We start from the raw sequence: 19,714 nt of genomic DNA, 5'->3' as shown, positions 1-19,714 counted from the left end.
GCTAATAATGGTGTAAACTATATAGGGAGCCCTTGCACATTACTATAATATTAAAGGTTCAGAGCCCAACCTATTAGCCTAAAATCAGTTGCTATTTATTTTTAGATATAATAATCAACAATCAAATAACAAATTGTATGCAAACTTGTAAATTGCACATGAGGCAGTTTTTGCATTAACTTCTAAATCTAATTATAAAATTATGTTTTTAACTCTTAACTCTTAACTTAATTTGTATGAAATATAATAATGTACACATTTTCATGACAGATTTTAAACACACATTAAATAATGAAGACATCACTAACAAGTTAAGCAAAATATAATGAATATATAGCCTAATATAGTGCATATATTTAGCGAAAGAGTTGCCTGAGGTAAATGCTACGTGACACAGTGGTTACAAGCTGTTTTATTGACGTCTTTCCGCCATTGAAACACTGACTGAGGGATTACATTATACATTTCAGTAAGTTGTACTGTATCTTTTAATGTACCTTCAGATGTTCATTCATGTTTAATCTGTAACTAGTATTAAAGAAGAGATGATCGCGTTCACTCACGCTCTGCGCGATCTGTCATTCCACATTAAAGAGCGTCAAAACCGCATTTTTTGTTTGAATTTCGTTATAAAATTGAAAGAATTTGAAAGATGATACTTTGTTTCTTATTGAAAGTATCAAAACACGGAGCTTATTGCGGTTATAGGTGGTTAGGCTACAACGCTGTAGTCTTCGTGTTGATGCCAGAGCTGGTTTGGACAGCAGAAAGCGGGGCGCGTTCGGTTAGGCCTAAGCTAAGAGAGTATCCGGTTTTTCAGTTCGATTTGAATATCATTACACTCCTACTTAGAAGTAAAAATAAGTTGGAAATACCTTTTTAGCGATCGTGTTAACAAACATTCCGATGCCGTCCACGCTGCTGAGAGCGACGTTTATGTAAATACGTGCTGCGTGAGCTTTCCTCTCAACAAACAAAATAAAGACAACAATGACAGCGATGAGAAAGCAGTGTGTAAGAAAGCATCTGATCATTACGATGTGGATATGTTTGCACCAGCTCTGCAATTCAACGGCATCATGTCGACAGATGAGGTAATTAAAATTACACTGTTATGATAGTTTGATTAAAGTATGTTTGCGACTATATAGAGCTGGCTATGTGAGACTATTTAAATTAACCCATTTTCTGTGCATGATACATTGACATTACAGTACAGAATAGCTCTTTCTGCATTATCCTGAACCTTGTATAAACATTAGTTTCATGCGTAATAGAACGAAGAGAGGTTCTCGGCAGCGTGTGTAAACGTCACATCCTTTTCATTTTCCTGGCAAAAACGTCCCGAATCCTTTACATTAAAATCGGTTGACAGACTTTCATAGACACCATAGGAAGTCACGGAAGGACTCGTTTTTTTCAGTTTCGTTACAAGCCGTTCACACATTGGCATTAATACATTAAAATTCTTACATGAAAAAACACCATAATCTCCATAAGCTCAAATTTTCACATACTCTTTTATGCATTACAAATGTCTTAAATGAACTTTACATGACATACAATTTAAAATTGTTTGCTTTAGAAAGAACAGCAAAGAACTTCAAGTCTTGACATACAAATGTTTTTTATTATTAAGTAGATGCAAAGTTCTTGCAGTATATGCATTAAAATGGCAAATGTTTCAATGTTCGAAGTTCCACAATATAAGATTCACAGCGGAAATTGATTGGAACAGTTTCTTTTAGCAGCAGCAAAGAACAAACACAAAAAGAGAAAAAAAAATCCCGTAAGCTTCTTCTCCGTCCAGTCACAGAGGAAGGACGCGATCACAACAGTTAAATGGACACACACAGTGCAGGTTAAGAGAAGAACAGGACTGTAACATCATGCATTCAGAATAATGCTTCAGGTTCCCCCAAACTAAGTAAAGATTAGACATCATATTCACGTAATATATTACAAGCAACTCAGAGGGACAAAACCAAATCAATACCCATAATCAAAATACATTCTTAAAAAATTCTCATATATATTTAGATATTTACTGTACCTTTTAATATATGCATGTGTGTGTTTCTTTTTTGCCAGACTTTTTATAATCACAGAGTTTAAACGGTGCAAAACCCAAATGTGGGGAAGGAAACATTCAGTGTTAACAGCATACATAGAACAAGAATATTCTCCTACAGAAAGACAACAGAAAGCAAAGTCCCTTGAAATCAAATTACCTCATGTAATATTTTTCATGCCAGAGGCCACTCATAACTCAAAGTTTTCCAAGCAAATCCGAAGCGAGCTAGGATCTAACTGAACATACATATCAGAAGCAAAACAGTGACTTTTCTTAAAGGATTCATCTCCAGAAACCCGTCCTTTTAAAGCCATCAAAAAGGCATTGCATGCAAAAAAAATTTTGAACTATGCGCGGCATTGATTTTTTGCTCTCTGTTGCAAGCGTTTACCCTTTAATACAAAACAATAACTACAACAGTTGATCTTAAATCTAAAGAAGAAATCCAGGTCTCAGTTGGATTCAAAGAAAAGTGTCATCACAGCCATGTCTCAGAGAAGCGAGGAAAAAGGGATATAGAAGTATAATAAAGCACAACAGGTGCATCACCTCTTTCATTTTTGTCAGATCCTCCTGGATACTGAAGATGAGGATGTTTCAAAAAAGAACCAGCCTAGAGAGATATTCAGAACTCCTGAAGCCTTTTCTTACAGTTAGCTTGAGATAAATGCATATTGAATATTCAAAATTAGCCTCATATTAATTTTATTGATCTTAAAATCCACACTCATGTTTTTATTCACTGAATTAATTTCAAAAGTGAGATGTTTTTAGTGAATCAGGAAATGATAAACCACTCTATTTTTTTTTTTCTTAAATTTAATTATATTTCTTTCTATATTGAGGGCTAGTTGTTAACAAGACTAACATTTACAACTAACCACTTTAGCACGTTCAGATGCACGGTAAACAGTGTGCCGTCAATTAACGGTGTGTGTCATTTACAAGTGATGATATTTTAAGGTGTCCTTGTTCCAATGTAATTATACATTTAAAGGTGCAATGTGTAAATTTTAGGAGGATCTACTGACAGAAATGCAGTATAATATACATCACTATGTTTTCAGTGGTGTACAAAGACCTTACATAATGAACCGTTATGTTTTTATTACCTTAGAATGAGCCATTTCTATTTACATACACCGCGGGTCCCCTTAAGTCGCCATTTTGTGCCGGCATTAGAGCTGCACGATTCTGGAAAAAATGAGAATCATGATATTTTGGTTTCAAATAAAGATCACGATTCTCCCACGATTCTGAATATACAACTAAACAAAATAACAGGGAATTTATTAGACCAGTGTTTTTGAAGGAATCTTTTGAATGAGTGATTCAATGACAATACATTTTTTAACAGTCACTTGTCGCCACCTAGTGGCGTAATCGTTGTCATTAATAAATAAGACTGCGTAAGTGTTTGAATCGAGATTGCGATTCTTTACAATTAATTGTGCGGCTCTCTGCTGTCTCAGACGACATATTTGTCCTGTGTTGGCCACCATAGCTTCTCTATATTGCAATTCGCAACCTCACTGCTAGATGCCGCTAAAATTTACACACTGTACCTTTAAGTACTGAGTAATATTAATTAACTACAGGTACTTACAATAGGGTTTGGTTTAGGGTTGGTTGCATGTAATTATGCATAATTTACTGTTAATACTATAGTAAGTTCATGTAACGTGTAACAAGGACACTGTAAAATAAAGTGTTTCCGAAGTGATAAAGCGTGGTTTTCTAACTCATCTTCTACACAGCTGGTATGCTAGCATATATTAACTCTATCTCCACCAGCATTTTTTTTTTTAAAAGTTGCCAGTCTGCGGCAGCACTTTTGAGCATTTTCACAAAACTTTCATGGCCACCAGAATTTGTTTAATTATCTGATCATACATCATATCAAAGGAAAGAACACAAAGGAAAAAAAACACAAACATTTTATTTTAGCTTCATGCATTCTTTTTTGTCAACACTTGAATGTGGGTAAGTTTCATTTAAAAAAGTAACATTTTGAACCAAAAGCTGAGAAAATTTTTCTCGCATTTTTGTGAAAGACTACGTCAGGATCAGATTCAGAATGATGATCAAAACATAGATCGAGTCCATCAACACCCTCAATGCTTGCACAGTCCTATACCTTGTCATGGGTCCAACATTTCATTCAGGAACGTTAAGCAGTTTTGATCTATATGCTATTTAATGTTTGATGATCGCTTACATGTTCATAAGCCATGCTTCTATTTTTTTTTTTATTTATTTAATTTTTTTTATGCTTCTTCTTCACCTGTGTTTTGATCCGGAGATTCTGTACTCTTTCAGAAGATGCGTAATAGCGCCCCCTACCGTATAACAGTGAAACCATGGAAGAAAAAAAATCTGTCAATGGCGGGGAAGTGTTGTCTCATAAATGACAAAAAATTCCGTCATTGGCGGGAAAGATTTAATTAATTCTCAGTCAAATTTTAAAAAATATTTAAAATTATAACTCAAATAAAAATACTAATAAAAGTATTATTGTTAAAAAAACATCAACTAGTTGTATAGAAAATGCTGATTGTTGGTAAAAATGTTAGTTAACTACATAAGTTAGCATAAACTAACAATCAAAAATACTTCGAAATCATTTATTAATCTTAGTTAATTTCAACATTTACTAATACATTATCAAAAATCAAAAGTTCTATCTGGTAATATTATTTAGTGGACCTGAACGAACAATTAACAATTGTATTATTATTAACTAACAATAACAAAGATACTGTAACGTGTTTTGCATTATCTAACTTTACATAATGGGACCTTATTGTAAAGTCTTATCATGATGATAATAATAATAATAATATTAAAAAGCAGAGGAGGAAGAAGACAAATTAATATTATAATATAACTAATAATAATAATATTGACTCTTTCACAACCAAAAAGAACTAATATGGACCAAAATGAGATCTGAACCCAATTTTAAGGTCAAGGACAGTGTGAATGCAAAGCGAACTGGGTATGTTTTCACTCACTTCATCTCTTGGTCCGTGTTTGGTTCTTTTAAAGATGACTCACCCTTAGTAAATGCTAGCACATCCTCTTTTTTTTATCATGGATAGAGACTTGGTCTTTAATGAAAACAGATCATAATGTGCATAATAACCCCAAGACTCACTAACCAAACCAAATGCTTCCCATCTCTTAATGGTCAAAAGTCAATATCTACGCATGTTTGTACATCAGAAAAGCCACTGATCTTGCTTACACGTTAAAAAGGCAGGCCATGTCTAAGTGCACGCAGCCCATTGAGGACAAAGCATAAAGACACACAAAAAAGTGCATTCAGAAATTCAAGTGAAAGGTATTTGTATTAATACAGATTTGATCATAGAGATGCACATCAAACAAGACCTAGCAAAGAAAATGAAATATTCCATTTAAAAAAAGGAAAAGAAGAAACTGTTTTTAAATTAGACAAACTTGGCACAGTTTTCCCGAATCATGGTTGGTGTCCCATCATGCTTCTGGTTGGCTGATTATGAGCAAAAACCAGCGATATGGACTGAAAATGAAACTATGAACAAAACACCCTGTAAAAGAAAGAAAATAAAGATTAAAAGAGATTAAAAATAAAGAGAGAAAAAGGGGAGGGTATGCATACAGTGTATATATCAATCACAAAATATAAAATTATTCGATTTATATGTTAATTAATAATAATTAAATGCAACAGCTTATTAGAATGATTTTTGAAGGATCATGTGACACTGAAGATTGGAGTAATGATGCTGAAAATTCAGCTTTACATCACAGGAATAAATTACATTTTTAAATATATTGAAATAAAAAACTGTTATTTGAAATTGTAATAATATTTCACAATATTACTGTTTTTACTATATTTTTGATTAAATAAATGCAGCCTTGGTGAGCAGAAGAGACTTTCAAGAATATTTTAAAAATCGTACAGACTCCAAACTTTTGAACGGTAGTTTATTTTTCATATTTCATGCTTTTTTTCATTTTACATAAAAAAAATGTGGGCTGTAATTGTGATTAATTTGATTAATTAATCAGCATATAATGAAAGTAATTTGAATAATAAACACCTTTCATGCTTTAATCATGCTCACATTTCATATTTTATGCATTCATTTCAACATTTCTGTCAAATCGATTAATCATGATTAATCGCATCTAACATAAAAGTTTATATATATGTATTTGTAAATATATATTTTATGTTAGATGCAATTAATTGATATATATACATATATATATATATATATATATATATATATATATACATATATATATATATAAATTTATTCAATTTTGCCCACCGTCCAACAGAGTACCAGATGACACATGGCGAGAGATTGTAAGGTACCTCTCGTCCTCCAACACAAGGACTTTCATCATAAAACATCAAAATAAGTGACACCTCTCACAGGAACTACGGTGGCCATGCTGCGAAAAGGCCAGTTAAGCGCGCTATGGTTAAAGCACTTCTCCCTCCCTCCGCTCTTACGGCAAGTGTGCAATGAACAAGCTCTTATCTGTAAAAGCACAAACAGAGAATAGCACAGCCACTCTCTTCTCACTAATCCTGTTACGCTGCAGCCTCTTCTCAGCCTCCGTCTCTATGGTTACCGCTGGCATTCAGTGATGCCGGTCCAGAGGCAGTATCTACAGTAATCTACACAGCACAAGGTCCTCCTACAAGCACGGATAACCCAAGGCGACTCGAGGAGAGAGGAGGACGGATGAAAAAGAAGCAAACAGGACTTACTCATCCGTGTCTTTCTTGCTCTCTTCGATGTATGCAATAGACTCCGACCTTAGACGGTTGGTGACCTCGTAAGTGCGCAGGGTAACACCGAAAATGTCCTCGTGGTATCGATTCTCATCCTTCAACAAGAAAGAGGAGAAAACAGTTTGAAAAACTTCTCAGATGACCTTGTACTTGATTTACCTTTGCACACAAAGCGTCAGTTTTAAATAAATGGCCACATAGCACCACTAAATATAAGCTGTGTTTCCACCGCAGGAACTTTCCCCAGGAACTAGGCACTTTGGGGTGGTACTCTGTGTGTTTCGACCGCAGGAACCAGGGTCTAAATGAAGTTCCGGGTAAATATGTCCCCCTCAGAAAGTCCCTGCTCGCAAACAGGAACTTTCGGGGGTGGGACTCGGGCGCTGAACATGCTAATTGGTTGAGTTCACGCAGCATTTCGATTGGTTGACTCCACGCAGCATTTTATTTCAACCACCAATTTTAAAAGTCTGTTGCGGTGCGTGCAGTAAGAGTTGTTTGCTATTCAAATCAACAATGTAGTTTAAAGAATACAAATGATGGACTGACGACGAGGTTCAGGCTTTATTAAGCTTATATGCGAAGGACGAAAGTCGCACACAGTCCTCCGTCACCAGACTATCTTCATGGTACTTTAGACCGCAATGGAAACGCAGACAGCAACAGGTCTGGGGGAAAAAGTTCCTGGGGCAAATTGTTCCAGGTAATTTCGGTGGAAAAGCAGCTATAGTGTAAAGTTTTGAAAAAAGTGGGATCTGACCCTTAGTTTGCTGATATAGAAGCCAGCATCCTCCAGAGACAAGTTGCCGTGCAGTTTAAAGATCTGCTGGACTGTTTTCAGTACATCTCCGGCCATGGTGACATCCCCGCAGACGTAGATATGTCCTCCTTCTTCTCTCAGATACTTGTACACTGTTTCAGACAGCTGCTCGCGAAGCACATCCTGGACGTATTTCTGAGAAAAGGATACGAAATTGTGAGGTAAGACATCTAGAGCCACATGGCATGGTACATGAAGATTTGACTATTATTTGATAAGTCAGAAACCTTTGCTTTGCTTGCTGAATTAAAAAAAAAAAGGAAAAAAAAAAGGAAAAATCATACTTTCTTCAAAAAGGTCCATTTTTCATTTTCCCACTAATCTCTATGATTCACATGGGCAATCTAGCTAAACCCTCACTAATGCTGGAGTATAAATGGATTTGAAATATCCTCACTGATATTTGCCAAGGGATAATATTCTCACCTTTGGTCTCCCAGGCTCTCTGGAGTATGCGGTGAAAAGCTCTTTAAACACTTCCTTGTTCTTGGCCTGGATGGTCTCTTCCTTGTAAATGTGGTCAATCTGTGACTGCCGACAACCGAAAACCAAGATCATGGGGCATGCCTTGATTCCTGGTGAAATAAAACATGCCAAAATTAAGTTTTAAAGGGATGTTCACCCAAAAATGGAAATTCTGTCATCATTTACTCACCCTTATGTTGTTCCAAACCTGTATGAGTTTCTTACTTCTGCTGAACACAAAAGAAGATATTTTGGTGAGAATGTTGGTAACCATACAGTTGACGGTAACCATTGCAATTTTCCATAGTAGTTTTTTTTCCTACTATGGAAGTCAATGGCTACCATCAACTGACTGGTTACACCAGCATTCTTCAAAATATCTCATACAGGTTTGGAACAACATAAGGGTGAGTAAATGATGACAGAATTTTCATTTTTGGGTGAGTATCCCTTTAACTCAATAACAAATGCCAAAGTATATTAGTGAAAATATAATCATACATAACTGTTAATTATATGCAAATTATCAATTAATCCTAAAATTATAATTAATTAATTAATTAGTAATTAATTAGTAAATAATACATTTATATTGATTATTAAAAAAAAAAAAAAAAATTATATATATATATATATAATATATATATATACACACAACCACACACAAAACAAAATAATAAATTAAATAAAAATAAATAAACTTTTTATTTCATTTTATTCTATAAAAAGTAATGGAATATCACAGCATTAGATAACAAATTAATCAAACAATGTTTGACCCTTTTCAGGAAATTTAAATACAAATTTAAATCTGAGTTTGTACATTCAAGCAATTAAAACAAATGACAAATAAAATAAATGAATAAATGTTCTACAAAAAGTAGAACACATATGTGACCCTGGATCACAAAACCAGACATAAGGGTCAATTTTTTGAAACTGAGATTTATACATCATCTAAAAGTTTAATAAATAAGCTGTTAGGATAGGACAATATTTGGCCGAGATACAACTATTTGAAAATCTGGAATCTGAGGGTGCAAAAAAATCAAAATATTGAGAAAATCACCTTTAAAGTTGTCCAAATGAAGTCCTTAGCAATGCATATACACTTACAAAAATAAATTTTTGGTATATTTACGGTAGGAAATTTACAAAATATCTTCATGGAACATGATCTTTACTTAATATCCTAATGATTTTTGGCATAAAAGAAAAATCAATAATTTTGGCCCATATAATGTATTGTTGGCTATTGCTACAAATATACCGTGTGACTTATGACTGGTTTTGTGGTCCAGGGTTACATATAAGTGTTAAAAGTCACACTTAAAAATGTATTAAATAACAAATTAACAAATTAATCAAACAAAAGATGCTTTCCTTTCTCAGAACTTAGAATTTAAACTTAGAAGCAATCACAAGCCTACCCTTATTTTCAATATCATAGAGTCTCTGCTGCCAGAAACTTCTGAATGGAGCGATTCCAGTGCCTGGACCAATCAGAATACACGGAACCTGGCTGTCTTTTGGCATACGGAACGTTGGAGCCCTGAAACACAAAATACATCATTTGATTCCATCAAATCCACAAGAAAACTACCCTCAGTGGACATATTTGAGAAGTGTATAAACGCTTTACCCTCTGACAAAGCATGGCACCGTATCATCTTCTTCCAAGCTGTTGAGCCAGGAGGAACACACTCCATGGTGTACGGGACCCTCTCCATCTATCCGGAATAAACACATAATCCTTTAACCTGACATCCTCCGACACCGATCTAATGCCTGGCAATTTAGGACTGCACAGGGCTGACATCACTTGCTTCAAATGGAGTGAAATTGCTATATTTTAACCGCCAATTACGCCATTATGCACATAATTACATGTTTACAATGCATTAAAAATATGGAAAAGAGATTAGAACACAGTTTCTCTCTTTTGCGCATGTTAACAAAAAAGGCTTAACAGCAAATGAGCAGATCTAGAATTAATTTGATCTTCTAATTTTTATGTAGTCCCTATCTTTAAAATAAATGAGCAGTTATTAGATGAATAGTCTAATACCACAGACAATCAGCCTGGTTTCTCTTTTGACAATACAGATTATTCACAATTCATTAGGCACTTCAGTCAAATTGCTAATTAAGTTCATAGTCTCTTATTAAGCACCCAATTATTCATACGATACCGCTGTTGGGGAAATGTGAGTTTTCAGGCTGTATGTCATTGAAAGTGAGAGGCTGTTTAGTGTGACACTCACAGTTTGAAATGAGTGACAAAGAAGCACTGGAAACGTTTAACACCGTGAAGTGGATTGCATTGGTTAAACATAACATCAGGTCCTGTTTACACGTGCTTTGAACATCTGGTGTTAAAGTGATCAGCTGAGATACATTACTGTTAACAACTGGTACAAACTTGCATCTCAAATGTGTTTCTCGTGACCATTAGCTTTCATCAAATAGAGGGTCTCTGAAAGACTGCTTAAATCACTTATTACATCAGTATATCTCTGCATATTGATATAAAACACAAACTAACAAACAAAAAAAATGTTAATACCAGGTATACACTGTCTATTATGCAATTTAATACGAGTTTGATAACGCTTGCTGTGTTCAGATCAGCCAAGATACCAAAATCTGCAATCTCAAGATAAGTGAATATGAACTCAAACATTTCTCATCATATTCATCCAAAATATATGGATAGAATCAAATTTAGCTGATGTAGAGTACATACATATACTGTACATATTGTTTTATTTGATTCTATTTTTTATAAAGTAATTTTAACATCTCACTCGAAAAAATGTTCTGTTAAATTTATGATAAAAACTGCAGCTGTTGTTGCCAGAAAATAACAGTCATATTGTTTTAGGTATTATTACTTGAATTATCAAAATCTGCTTTTTGCCTTAAAATATACTAATAATCACCATAATAATGCAGGTGGTAAAACAGAAAATCACATGATGAATCAGAGATCATAGTAAGTGGCCTGTCCATAAAACAAGGCCAATACTTGTGTATAAATGTGCACAGTGTCATGCAATCAAAGAAAAAACACCATCAGTCAGAGCAACACGAGACACTAAAATAATGCAATAAACATTAACTAAATAACAGCTGGTTGGTTGGTGTTTTAACACCATGCCAGCTTCCTTGGCTATTTTCATGGTAAGCAACAAGTTTTAAAAAAATAAAAACCTATAGGTATAGTAAAATAATTCCTGCGAGAACTTAAACCATAACAATTTAATAAAATATGTTTGAGAGATACTGGACTCATAGCAGTGGCTCTTCATTTGACTTGTGTGTGATTGTGGAGTGTAATGCATTACAATATTGCGTTAAACCCTAAAAAAAGTAACAAATGGTCTTACTTTTTATGCAAAGTAATGCATTACATTACTTTTGTGTTACTTTTTCTCACCTGGGCTAGCTTGTTTTTTGTTGGTTTTTGTTTCTTGTTTTTTTATATTAAAAAACAAAGTTATATTTTATTGGCAAATGTAAAGGCCCTTTCACACCAAAAGTGAAATGAATAAGCTCAGGCTGAAGGAAATGCAAAAAAAAGTGATGTTTATCTAAGTTAATTTTGCTTATTAGTATGGTTGAATTGGAACATTGAAGGTCAGCAACAAAGATATAGGTTAATAAAGTGAGATTAAATGCATAAAGTATATATGTATTATTTAACATTTAATTAGTCTAGGTTTGCTAATTCTGAGTTTGCATTTCACTGTTTTTATTCATTTTGAGGAATACTGAATCTGTTTTTGTGCAAGTGAGATGAGTAAATGTATCCTCAACTACAATAACCATCATGTTCACACAGCGTAGTGAGCGTACACAACGCCTCTGCACTTTCTCTCAACATGGGGACAGGAGAGCTGTCAGTCAATAAATGGGAAAATAAAGTAACTTGCGTTACTTATTTGAAAAAGTAACAGATATTTTGTTGTAAATTTAAAATGTGTTACTTGAAAAAGTAATCTGATTGTGTAACTCGTGTTACTTGTAATGCGTTACCCCCAACACTGCTTGCATTACATATTATGCAATGGTAAACCATTTAAATTTTTTTCACCATATATGGCAAGGTAACTTACAGCTAACCAATTAAAAGGTTTTTACTGTAGCATTTTTACTGTTTTTTTTTTTTTTTTTAAATTATGAACATTTTTTACACGAACATAACTATTAAGTTTCCTGAACTATGAAAAAGCAACCCCTTTGTGATCCCCTCTGGTTTTTCTTTTCTTTTTTCTTCTTACCTTTGGGCCGATAGGACACCACCGCCACAGTGAGGTGGATCTCTCCTGGATGGAGGTCTGGAGAGGAGCTGATGGAGTAGTACCGTGCCTGTAAGAGGGGTAGCTGGGTCAAGAGCAGGGTGGAGGGGATCTGGAGGGACGGGAACTCCTCCAACACCTCCACTATGGTGGGGTTATTGTACCACTTCCACTCCTCATACTCCTGCAAACCCTGAGGAGACACAGAATAAAGCAAATGACATCAACATGATGTTCTCAGTAGCTCTGGTTTGGCACATGAGCTCTGGATGAGTGGCAGTGAATGGCAAACATTCTGCAAGCCGTGAACTGACAGCAAGAAGTGAGTAAAAAAAACTGTCAACGTTGTAATTTGCGTATAAGCGTTAGTCATGTGAGGGTAAAACAGAGCCAGAAATGTCTTTCTCAGATCTCTCCTTTTAAAGAGAGTTTTTGTACTCACCATCATGTCAATCCTAATCTACAGTATGGGATATTTTGAACATAAATTATTATTTAGCACAATGTTCTTTTTTTATACAATAAAAGTGGTTTTACTAGAGCTGTCAAGCTCAAAAAAATGTACCAAAAACTTTTTTAATCACACTATCTGATCATATGGCTTCAAAAAATGACAAAAAACAGTGGTGGAAAAATCATATAGACTACTTGCTCATTTTTCCTGATCATTTCTTCGTCATAGATTTCTTAATCCTTTCTGACCTTCAGCTATTACCTGAAGAAAAACTCTACCGTTATTGCCCTCTTGATTTTGATAGCAAATAATGAATTTTACAAACAGTGGGAGAGGGAACTGAACACTGTGATTATAAGTAAACTAGATGCAGAAAACTCAATGGGAAAGACAAGGGTTGTGGGTAATTTTTTTAATGAAACTCTTACTTTTATTCATTAAATTGACAAATGTGACAGTAAAGACATTTAAAAGAATAAAAGATTTCTATTTTAAATGAATGCTGTTCTTTTGAGCTTTCTATTCATCAAAAATACTGAAATATAAATGTATCATGGTTTCCACAAAAACATTAAACAGCGCGAATCAGCATATTAGAATGATTTCTGAAGAATCATGTAACACTAAAGACTGGAATAATGATGTTGAAAATTCAGCTGACAATAAATTACATTTTAAAATATATTAAAATAATAATAAAAAATTTATTTTCATTTCTAATTATATTTCACAATTTTTACTGTATTTTTGATCAAATAAATGCAGCCTTGGTGAGCCTAAGAGACCTTTTTCAAAAACATTTAAAAATCTTACCGACCCCAAACTTTCGCTAGTGTTTTCCAAATAAATGCTTAAAACATACAGAAGTAAATTGTATGTTTATTTTAATCAGGCAGAGAGACACTATGGGGAGTTGCCATCCTCATTGACGTGAACCTCTCTTTTTCCTCCTTTCACTCCATTCCTTCATCAGAATCATTTGAACCAAAAAAGAATGACTCACTAACTAAGCAGCCATTTTTAGCAACATATCGAAAAATTGTTTCAGTGGGAAGCAATGAAAGAGAAATATTTCCATGTCTTCGAGTTGACACTGAGAGAGAGCAAGACAGGCATGGGAGAGGAAAAAAAAGGAAGTGGGGAGGAGGGGGTTGATTTTCAGAGGTAATAAGTTATCAAACTGAGAAAATTACTGCCGATTTGAGGCGGAAAATGCAGGGGCGCATGTGGAGACGTGACGCCTTTTGTCTAATACGGTGTATGAAAACGGGTCTTAGATCATTACTGAGCTTTAGCACGGCTTGTATTGATGCAAATGAATGTATCACATGATAATTAGAGAAACGCACAAGTTTGTGTGCAGGCATGCAGTGTTTTCTTACCTTGCTGAGCACCTCTAGTCTCTTTTTCTGTTTCTCATTAGTCGCTAGAGGAGCAAACTGTTGTAATAGTTGAGGACTAGGAGGGGTGGTTATGTCCAGGAAGTATTTGAAAGCTTGATAGATGGTACAGGGTGGAATACGACACTCATCTGTCCAGTTACTTATCACACCTGCAGAAGATGAAGAGATTCTGATTTGTTAAGAATGCAGATATGACCCAGGTTTTTCAATTTAATCCCGATTTAGACAGTGATTTACTTATGTTTAGATACTTCACACAGAGTACTACTCTACTTTAGATTACTTAAACAGATAGTTCACCCTACCCCCCAAAAAATATTCTGTCATTATTTACTCACTCCCATGTCGTTCCAAACCTGTATGACTCTTTCTACAGTGGAAGTCCTCTTTTCCATGCAGTGAAAAAAAAAAAAAATCAAGGCAACATGCATTGATATCAAGCTCCAAAAATTACAAAAGTGCAATAAAAGTATGATGTATGCACTATATTTTGGTCATACTATAGGTTTGTGTGAGGAAAAAACTAAAATTAAAAAGACTTCAGAAAATTTCCTGATAATTTACTCACCCCCATGTCATCCAAGATGTTTATGTCTTTCTTTCTTAAGTCGAAAAGAAATTAAGGTTTTTGAGGAAAACATTCCAGGATTTTTCTCCATATAGTGAACTTCAACAGGGTTCAACGGATTGAAGGTCCAAATTGCAGTTTCAAAGGGCTCTGCACGATCCCAGATGAGGAATAAGGGTCTTATTTAGTGAAACGATAGATCATTTTCAAAAAAAAAAAAGATATACTTTTTAACCACAAATGCTCGTCTTGCACTAGCTTTGCAATGTGCCACGCATTAAGTAATCACATTGGAAAGGTCGCGTGGTACCAATCCAGTGTCTACAAAGCGAATGTGCAAAGACCTAGTCAAACACCCATCCAAAAAAAGGTAAAACATTTTGATGTTGGAGGAGAAAATGAGATGAGTTTTTCGCCCTACCGCGGTATTTCGGCCTGCGTCACGCGTGACCTTACCAACATAATTACGTAATGCGTGGCGCATTACAGAGCAGTGCAAGACGAGCATTTGTGGTTAAAAAGTATATAAATTTTTTATTATTTTTAGAAAATGACTGATTGTTTCGCTAGACAAGACCCTTATTCCTCAGCTGGGATCGAGTAGAGTCCTTTGAATCTGCATTGAAACTGCAATTTGGACCTTCAATCCATTGTAACCCAGTGAAGTCCACTATATGGAGAAAAATCCTGAAATGTTTTCCTGAAATTTCTTTTCGACTGAAGAAAGAAAGATATAAACATCTTGGATGACATGAGGGTAAGTAAATTTGTCAGGAAATTTTAATTCTGAAGTGAACTAATCCTTTAAGTCATTATTCACTGAAAATTTCGCCTTCTTCTGTAGTTTGTCATCACTAAAGTCTAACTTTATGTGACATTCAGATATTCACAAATGAATGTCCTCACACATTAAACTATTATATGCCTTCAGAGGACTTGGAATATAGCGGACAGGTAATTTGGACTTCTTTCATAATGCTTTTTATAATTTTTTGAGGCCAATAGACCTTTCCATTTGTACTCCAAAGAAGAAAGAAAGTCGTATGGGTTTAGAAGGACATGTGGATGAGTAAATTATGACAGAGTTTTCATTTTTGAGTGAACTGTACCCTGATGATGTGCCCAAGGCACCTACTTTTGTTAAAATACCTCTTTTGTGCACAATAATGCATGCTTCAATGAGACCACATCAGTAATGATTGTCAGATCAAGGAAAAAGAGTTTCAGCAACCTCATACTCCCTCTGTAAAGGTCACTGACCAGTTTTCAGTCATCCTGACATATTTCTCAACAAGGAAGGGTGAGAAATCTCACTTGAGATAACCTTTTTAAAAGACTCTGATAAGTAGGTCCTATATGAGAGGTCAGTACCACCAAATATATATATATATATATATATATATATATATATATGTAGTATCTCTTTAACACCTTAAATATAAAAAAGGGGCATCCTTCAGAGCCACCTATAAAAACAATTGCAATGTTATTGTGCCTTAAAGTATTCAGAGATATTTCTAAAAAACATTTGCTCTGTCCATGTCTGTACTTCACTGCCCTATTAGTAGTGACAGTATGAAGATGAAAAGCAAATAGTTTCAATGGAAGACAACTGTGAAATAATCATAATGCACAGAAGCATGCACAGAGGCAAGATAAATAACCATATATGATGAGGGAAAACTTCATCAAAAGAGAACAAATAGAATAAAACGGCTAAAATAGGGAAATGGGACTACGCCTCTGGCAGCACAAGAGATGAAACCCTAATAGATATGTGATTGAAAGCACTTTATTTGGCATCAAAAATGTTTTTGATCCAGTCAGATTTGCAACGGAATCAAACAATAGCATGCCAGCATCAAAATCTATCCCTGCTGCTGAAGTTTTGATCCCAAAATTGTCTATTTAATCTAAGATCTCTATCATAGATTTTATTATATCATTCTTTAACATTATATATAGAGATTAAGTTGTCATGTGGCATCTAAATTATGTTTTACAATTGATTAATAATTTGATACAATTGCAAATCAGTATGCAAAGTTACAATGAGTGTTTACACGCACACTGCGCTGATAACTAACAAGTATCAGTTTATTATAAAAAGCTAACAATGCAAGAGAATTGCATTTGCATTTAACTTTTGTGACTTCATTGTTGCATGCAAACATTGAATAAGCCATCATAACGCCAGTAAAGTTAACGCAAAACCACTTTTTTTAAAATCATTTTTAACTATTTAAAAAGATACGTTTACATGCATGCACACTTTACACATTGTCAGGTTAAGCATAATGAGTTTGTGAATGCTAATCTTCTCGATGTCAGCGCATACATTTTGAGTAGTGATTTGTATAATTTATAAACCCTCAGAATATACTACAGGATCTGTTTTAAGTACGGTATCCTGATGGATATCAATTGTATGTGTTATTGTAAGTGATATGAATGAAAGCTAGCTCACTTTCCAGTAAATGTGACATGATGAGCGCTATGGACCAGGTTACCCTGATCTTTGGCTCATCGTGAACACCAGAATACCTGATGAACACACTGTTCGACAGACAATGGCATATTGAGAAAGCCTTTCCTCTGTGTTCACAGGGGAGAAATCAAAATAATGTTTGAATGGGGAGGCTGGCAGACTTATATGGACAAAGTACAAGAAACATTGCGTCTCTCTTCTCATTCTGTTTGTTCATCAAAAGGGATATGTCATTTCAGATTATTTTATGTAGATTCTGTCATTTTCCATAAGATACCAAAGCAGATTATTGAACGACAAGTTGTTTTGGAAAGTTGCTTTTCATTTGTTGACATTTGCAAGAAATTACCAAACCATTTAAAGCTGCTATTAACAATTATACTTTTTTACATTTTATATTATATTTTCAATTTTGGATAAGTATGTATGGAATAATTAGTATGTAAGCAATATGGCCATTGAATTATTAGAAAATAATGGTAATGCAGCCATGATGCGAAGTAGGTGTGCATCATTTTCTAATAATTCAACGGACCGGAGTCAATTATTCCTCTTATACTACGGTTACCACACCTCAAGACTTGTTCAGATGTTGTATTTCAAGACATTTGTCAGGTTTTTTTCCTTAAACACTCTTGTGTGTAGGACTTATTTCTTACGCATCTCATCCCACGCCTCCGTTGCTAATTCCAAAATGTCATTTAAGAGCTAGTGACGGAGGCTTAAGCCATTGATAGCAGACTAATGCAGTTATTAGAGAGAGAGTTTAAGCTTGTGTCAATTACCTGAGTCTGCGTTTCGCAACAAGATTCGGCAGCAGCGTTTCTACTAATAGCAAAACTGTACATTTATCTGCTTCAAGAACAGCAGTTTTTACCTCGCTACCGAGAAATGTCATGTAGCTTTTAAGTCGCTAAACTATTTTACTGATAAAATCGTCAGAACAGTGCTGACAACAAGTTTCTGTGTGAGTGTGTGTCTGTACTGTATGTGTGCTTGTTTGAGTGGGAGAGAGAGCGGGAGAAAGAAAGTATGTGCTTTCCATCAGCCCAGGCTCATTGGAAAAACATACATGTGGGAACATTTTTGAAAAACAAAAATACGTTGCGTCATGCACGTTTTGTGAGAGTTATAATGTGAACTGTCCACTGAGTGGCACTAAAAGTGTGTTCAGTTTTTTTCAGAAACAGATGAATGTGAATATGGTACGGTTTTTTTGCATTGTTTTTTTTTATACATATCATCACATTTCTGATTTGATATGTCCGGTGAGTGGCGCTAAGCTTAATGCTCCATTACGCTTTAAAATAAGGTTCCACCAACACTAAACCTACTTGATAGTGTTAACAAAAACAAATGTGACACAAAAAGCATTCGGAATCATGCTATTTTAGCTTGTTCTCATTTTTGATCTCTCGTCTTTGAGCTCTTTCATCATGAGTCATGCTTTACTGGATTCGTACCCAAGCCCTCCGCATCCCAAGTACAATTCTGTATCAGCTGAGCTAACGAGGAAGCAAATCATATGCTATGGTAAAGTGTTTTGAGATCATAACATAATATTGTGCAAGGAGACGTGAAAACAAGCCTTTATTAATCCATAATCTGACCCTGTAATCATAACTGTGTATGAAAAGTACGTGCTGTTTTACTGCCTCTAGTGTTCATTTCTGTTAGAAACTGCAGTGATACATTACGTATTTTGCAAAAATGTTCCCACAGGTACGTTTTTCCTTGAGATCAGGTTGCTTTGCGTACATAATAAAATGCAATATTGTTGCAAAAAACATTCACTTTAAAAAAGAATTGTTGATTTAACTTAAAAAAATTTTAAGTTGCCTTAAAATTTTGAGTTCATTGAAAACCTAAAATTTGAGTTAATACAATGAAGGCGATTGGTTTAATAAACAAACTCAAAATAATGTTATCTGATCCACATTAATTACTGAAGCTGATGAAAAAAATGTTATGATAACAAATCATGAAAATATTTTTTTACATTGTGGGAATAATTTGTCGTTTTTATCCTTTTGTTTACTATATTTGGTCAGTGTGGTTGTGGGTTTTGGTTCTTTTGCTGTTGTAGGCTGTAAGGACCTTTGAAATAACTGAAATCATTTGGTGAAGTGATCCGGATATGTAATGCGATCATGGCCTGCCTGGAACTACTTTAGCTGTGAGTTTCCATGAAAATAACTGCACACCTTGAAATGTTTGTCAACCAATCATATTCAAGCATTCAACAGTCCCGTAGTATAAATAGTATTTCATATAGTTTTATAATAAAAATGTGCATATTTTTATTATGACAAGAAAAAAAAACATATTTGCATGTATTTCATA

The 19,714-nt window shown here is 34.6% G+C and overlaps 1 protein-coding gene across 1 annotated transcript in view; it reads right to left on the bottom strand.

The window, feature by feature from the left end:
• Positions 1 to 1,610: 1,610 nt before the first annotated feature.
• Positions 1,611 to 19,714, bottom strand: part of nos1 (nitric oxide synthase 1 (neuronal)) — a 61,612-nt gene continuing 43,508 nt past the window's right edge. Inside the window, exons 22-29 of the mRNA XM_051895264.1 lie at positions 14,295 to 14,464; positions 12,441 to 12,651; positions 9,800 to 9,887; positions 9,588 to 9,709; positions 8,119 to 8,267; positions 7,633 to 7,827; positions 6,849 to 6,967; positions 1,611 to 5,646 (exon numbers count right to left, since the gene is read on the bottom strand). Coding sequence (XP_051751224.1) covers positions 5,631 to 5,646; positions 6,849 to 6,967; positions 7,633 to 7,827; positions 8,119 to 8,267; positions 9,588 to 9,709; positions 9,800 to 9,887; positions 12,441 to 12,651; positions 14,295 to 14,464 — 1,070 coding nt within the window. The 3' untranslated portion in view covers positions 1,611 to 5,630. The remainder of the gene's footprint in view (positions 5,647 to 6,848; positions 6,968 to 7,632; positions 7,828 to 8,118; positions 8,268 to 9,587; positions 9,710 to 9,799; positions 9,888 to 12,440; positions 12,652 to 14,294; positions 14,465 to 19,714) is intronic.

Source organism: Ctenopharyngodon idella, chromosome 5 (assembly GCF_019924925.1).
Source record: "Ctenopharyngodon idella isolate HZGC_01 chromosome 5, HZGC01, whole genome shotgun sequence".
In the NCBI taxonomy this organism is placed as follows: domain Eukaryota; kingdom Metazoa; phylum Chordata; class Actinopteri; order Cypriniformes; family Xenocyprididae; genus Ctenopharyngodon; species Ctenopharyngodon idella.
The sequence above is the reverse complement of the archived record's forward strand: the minus strand, read 5'-3'. Positions and strand labels throughout refer to the sequence as shown.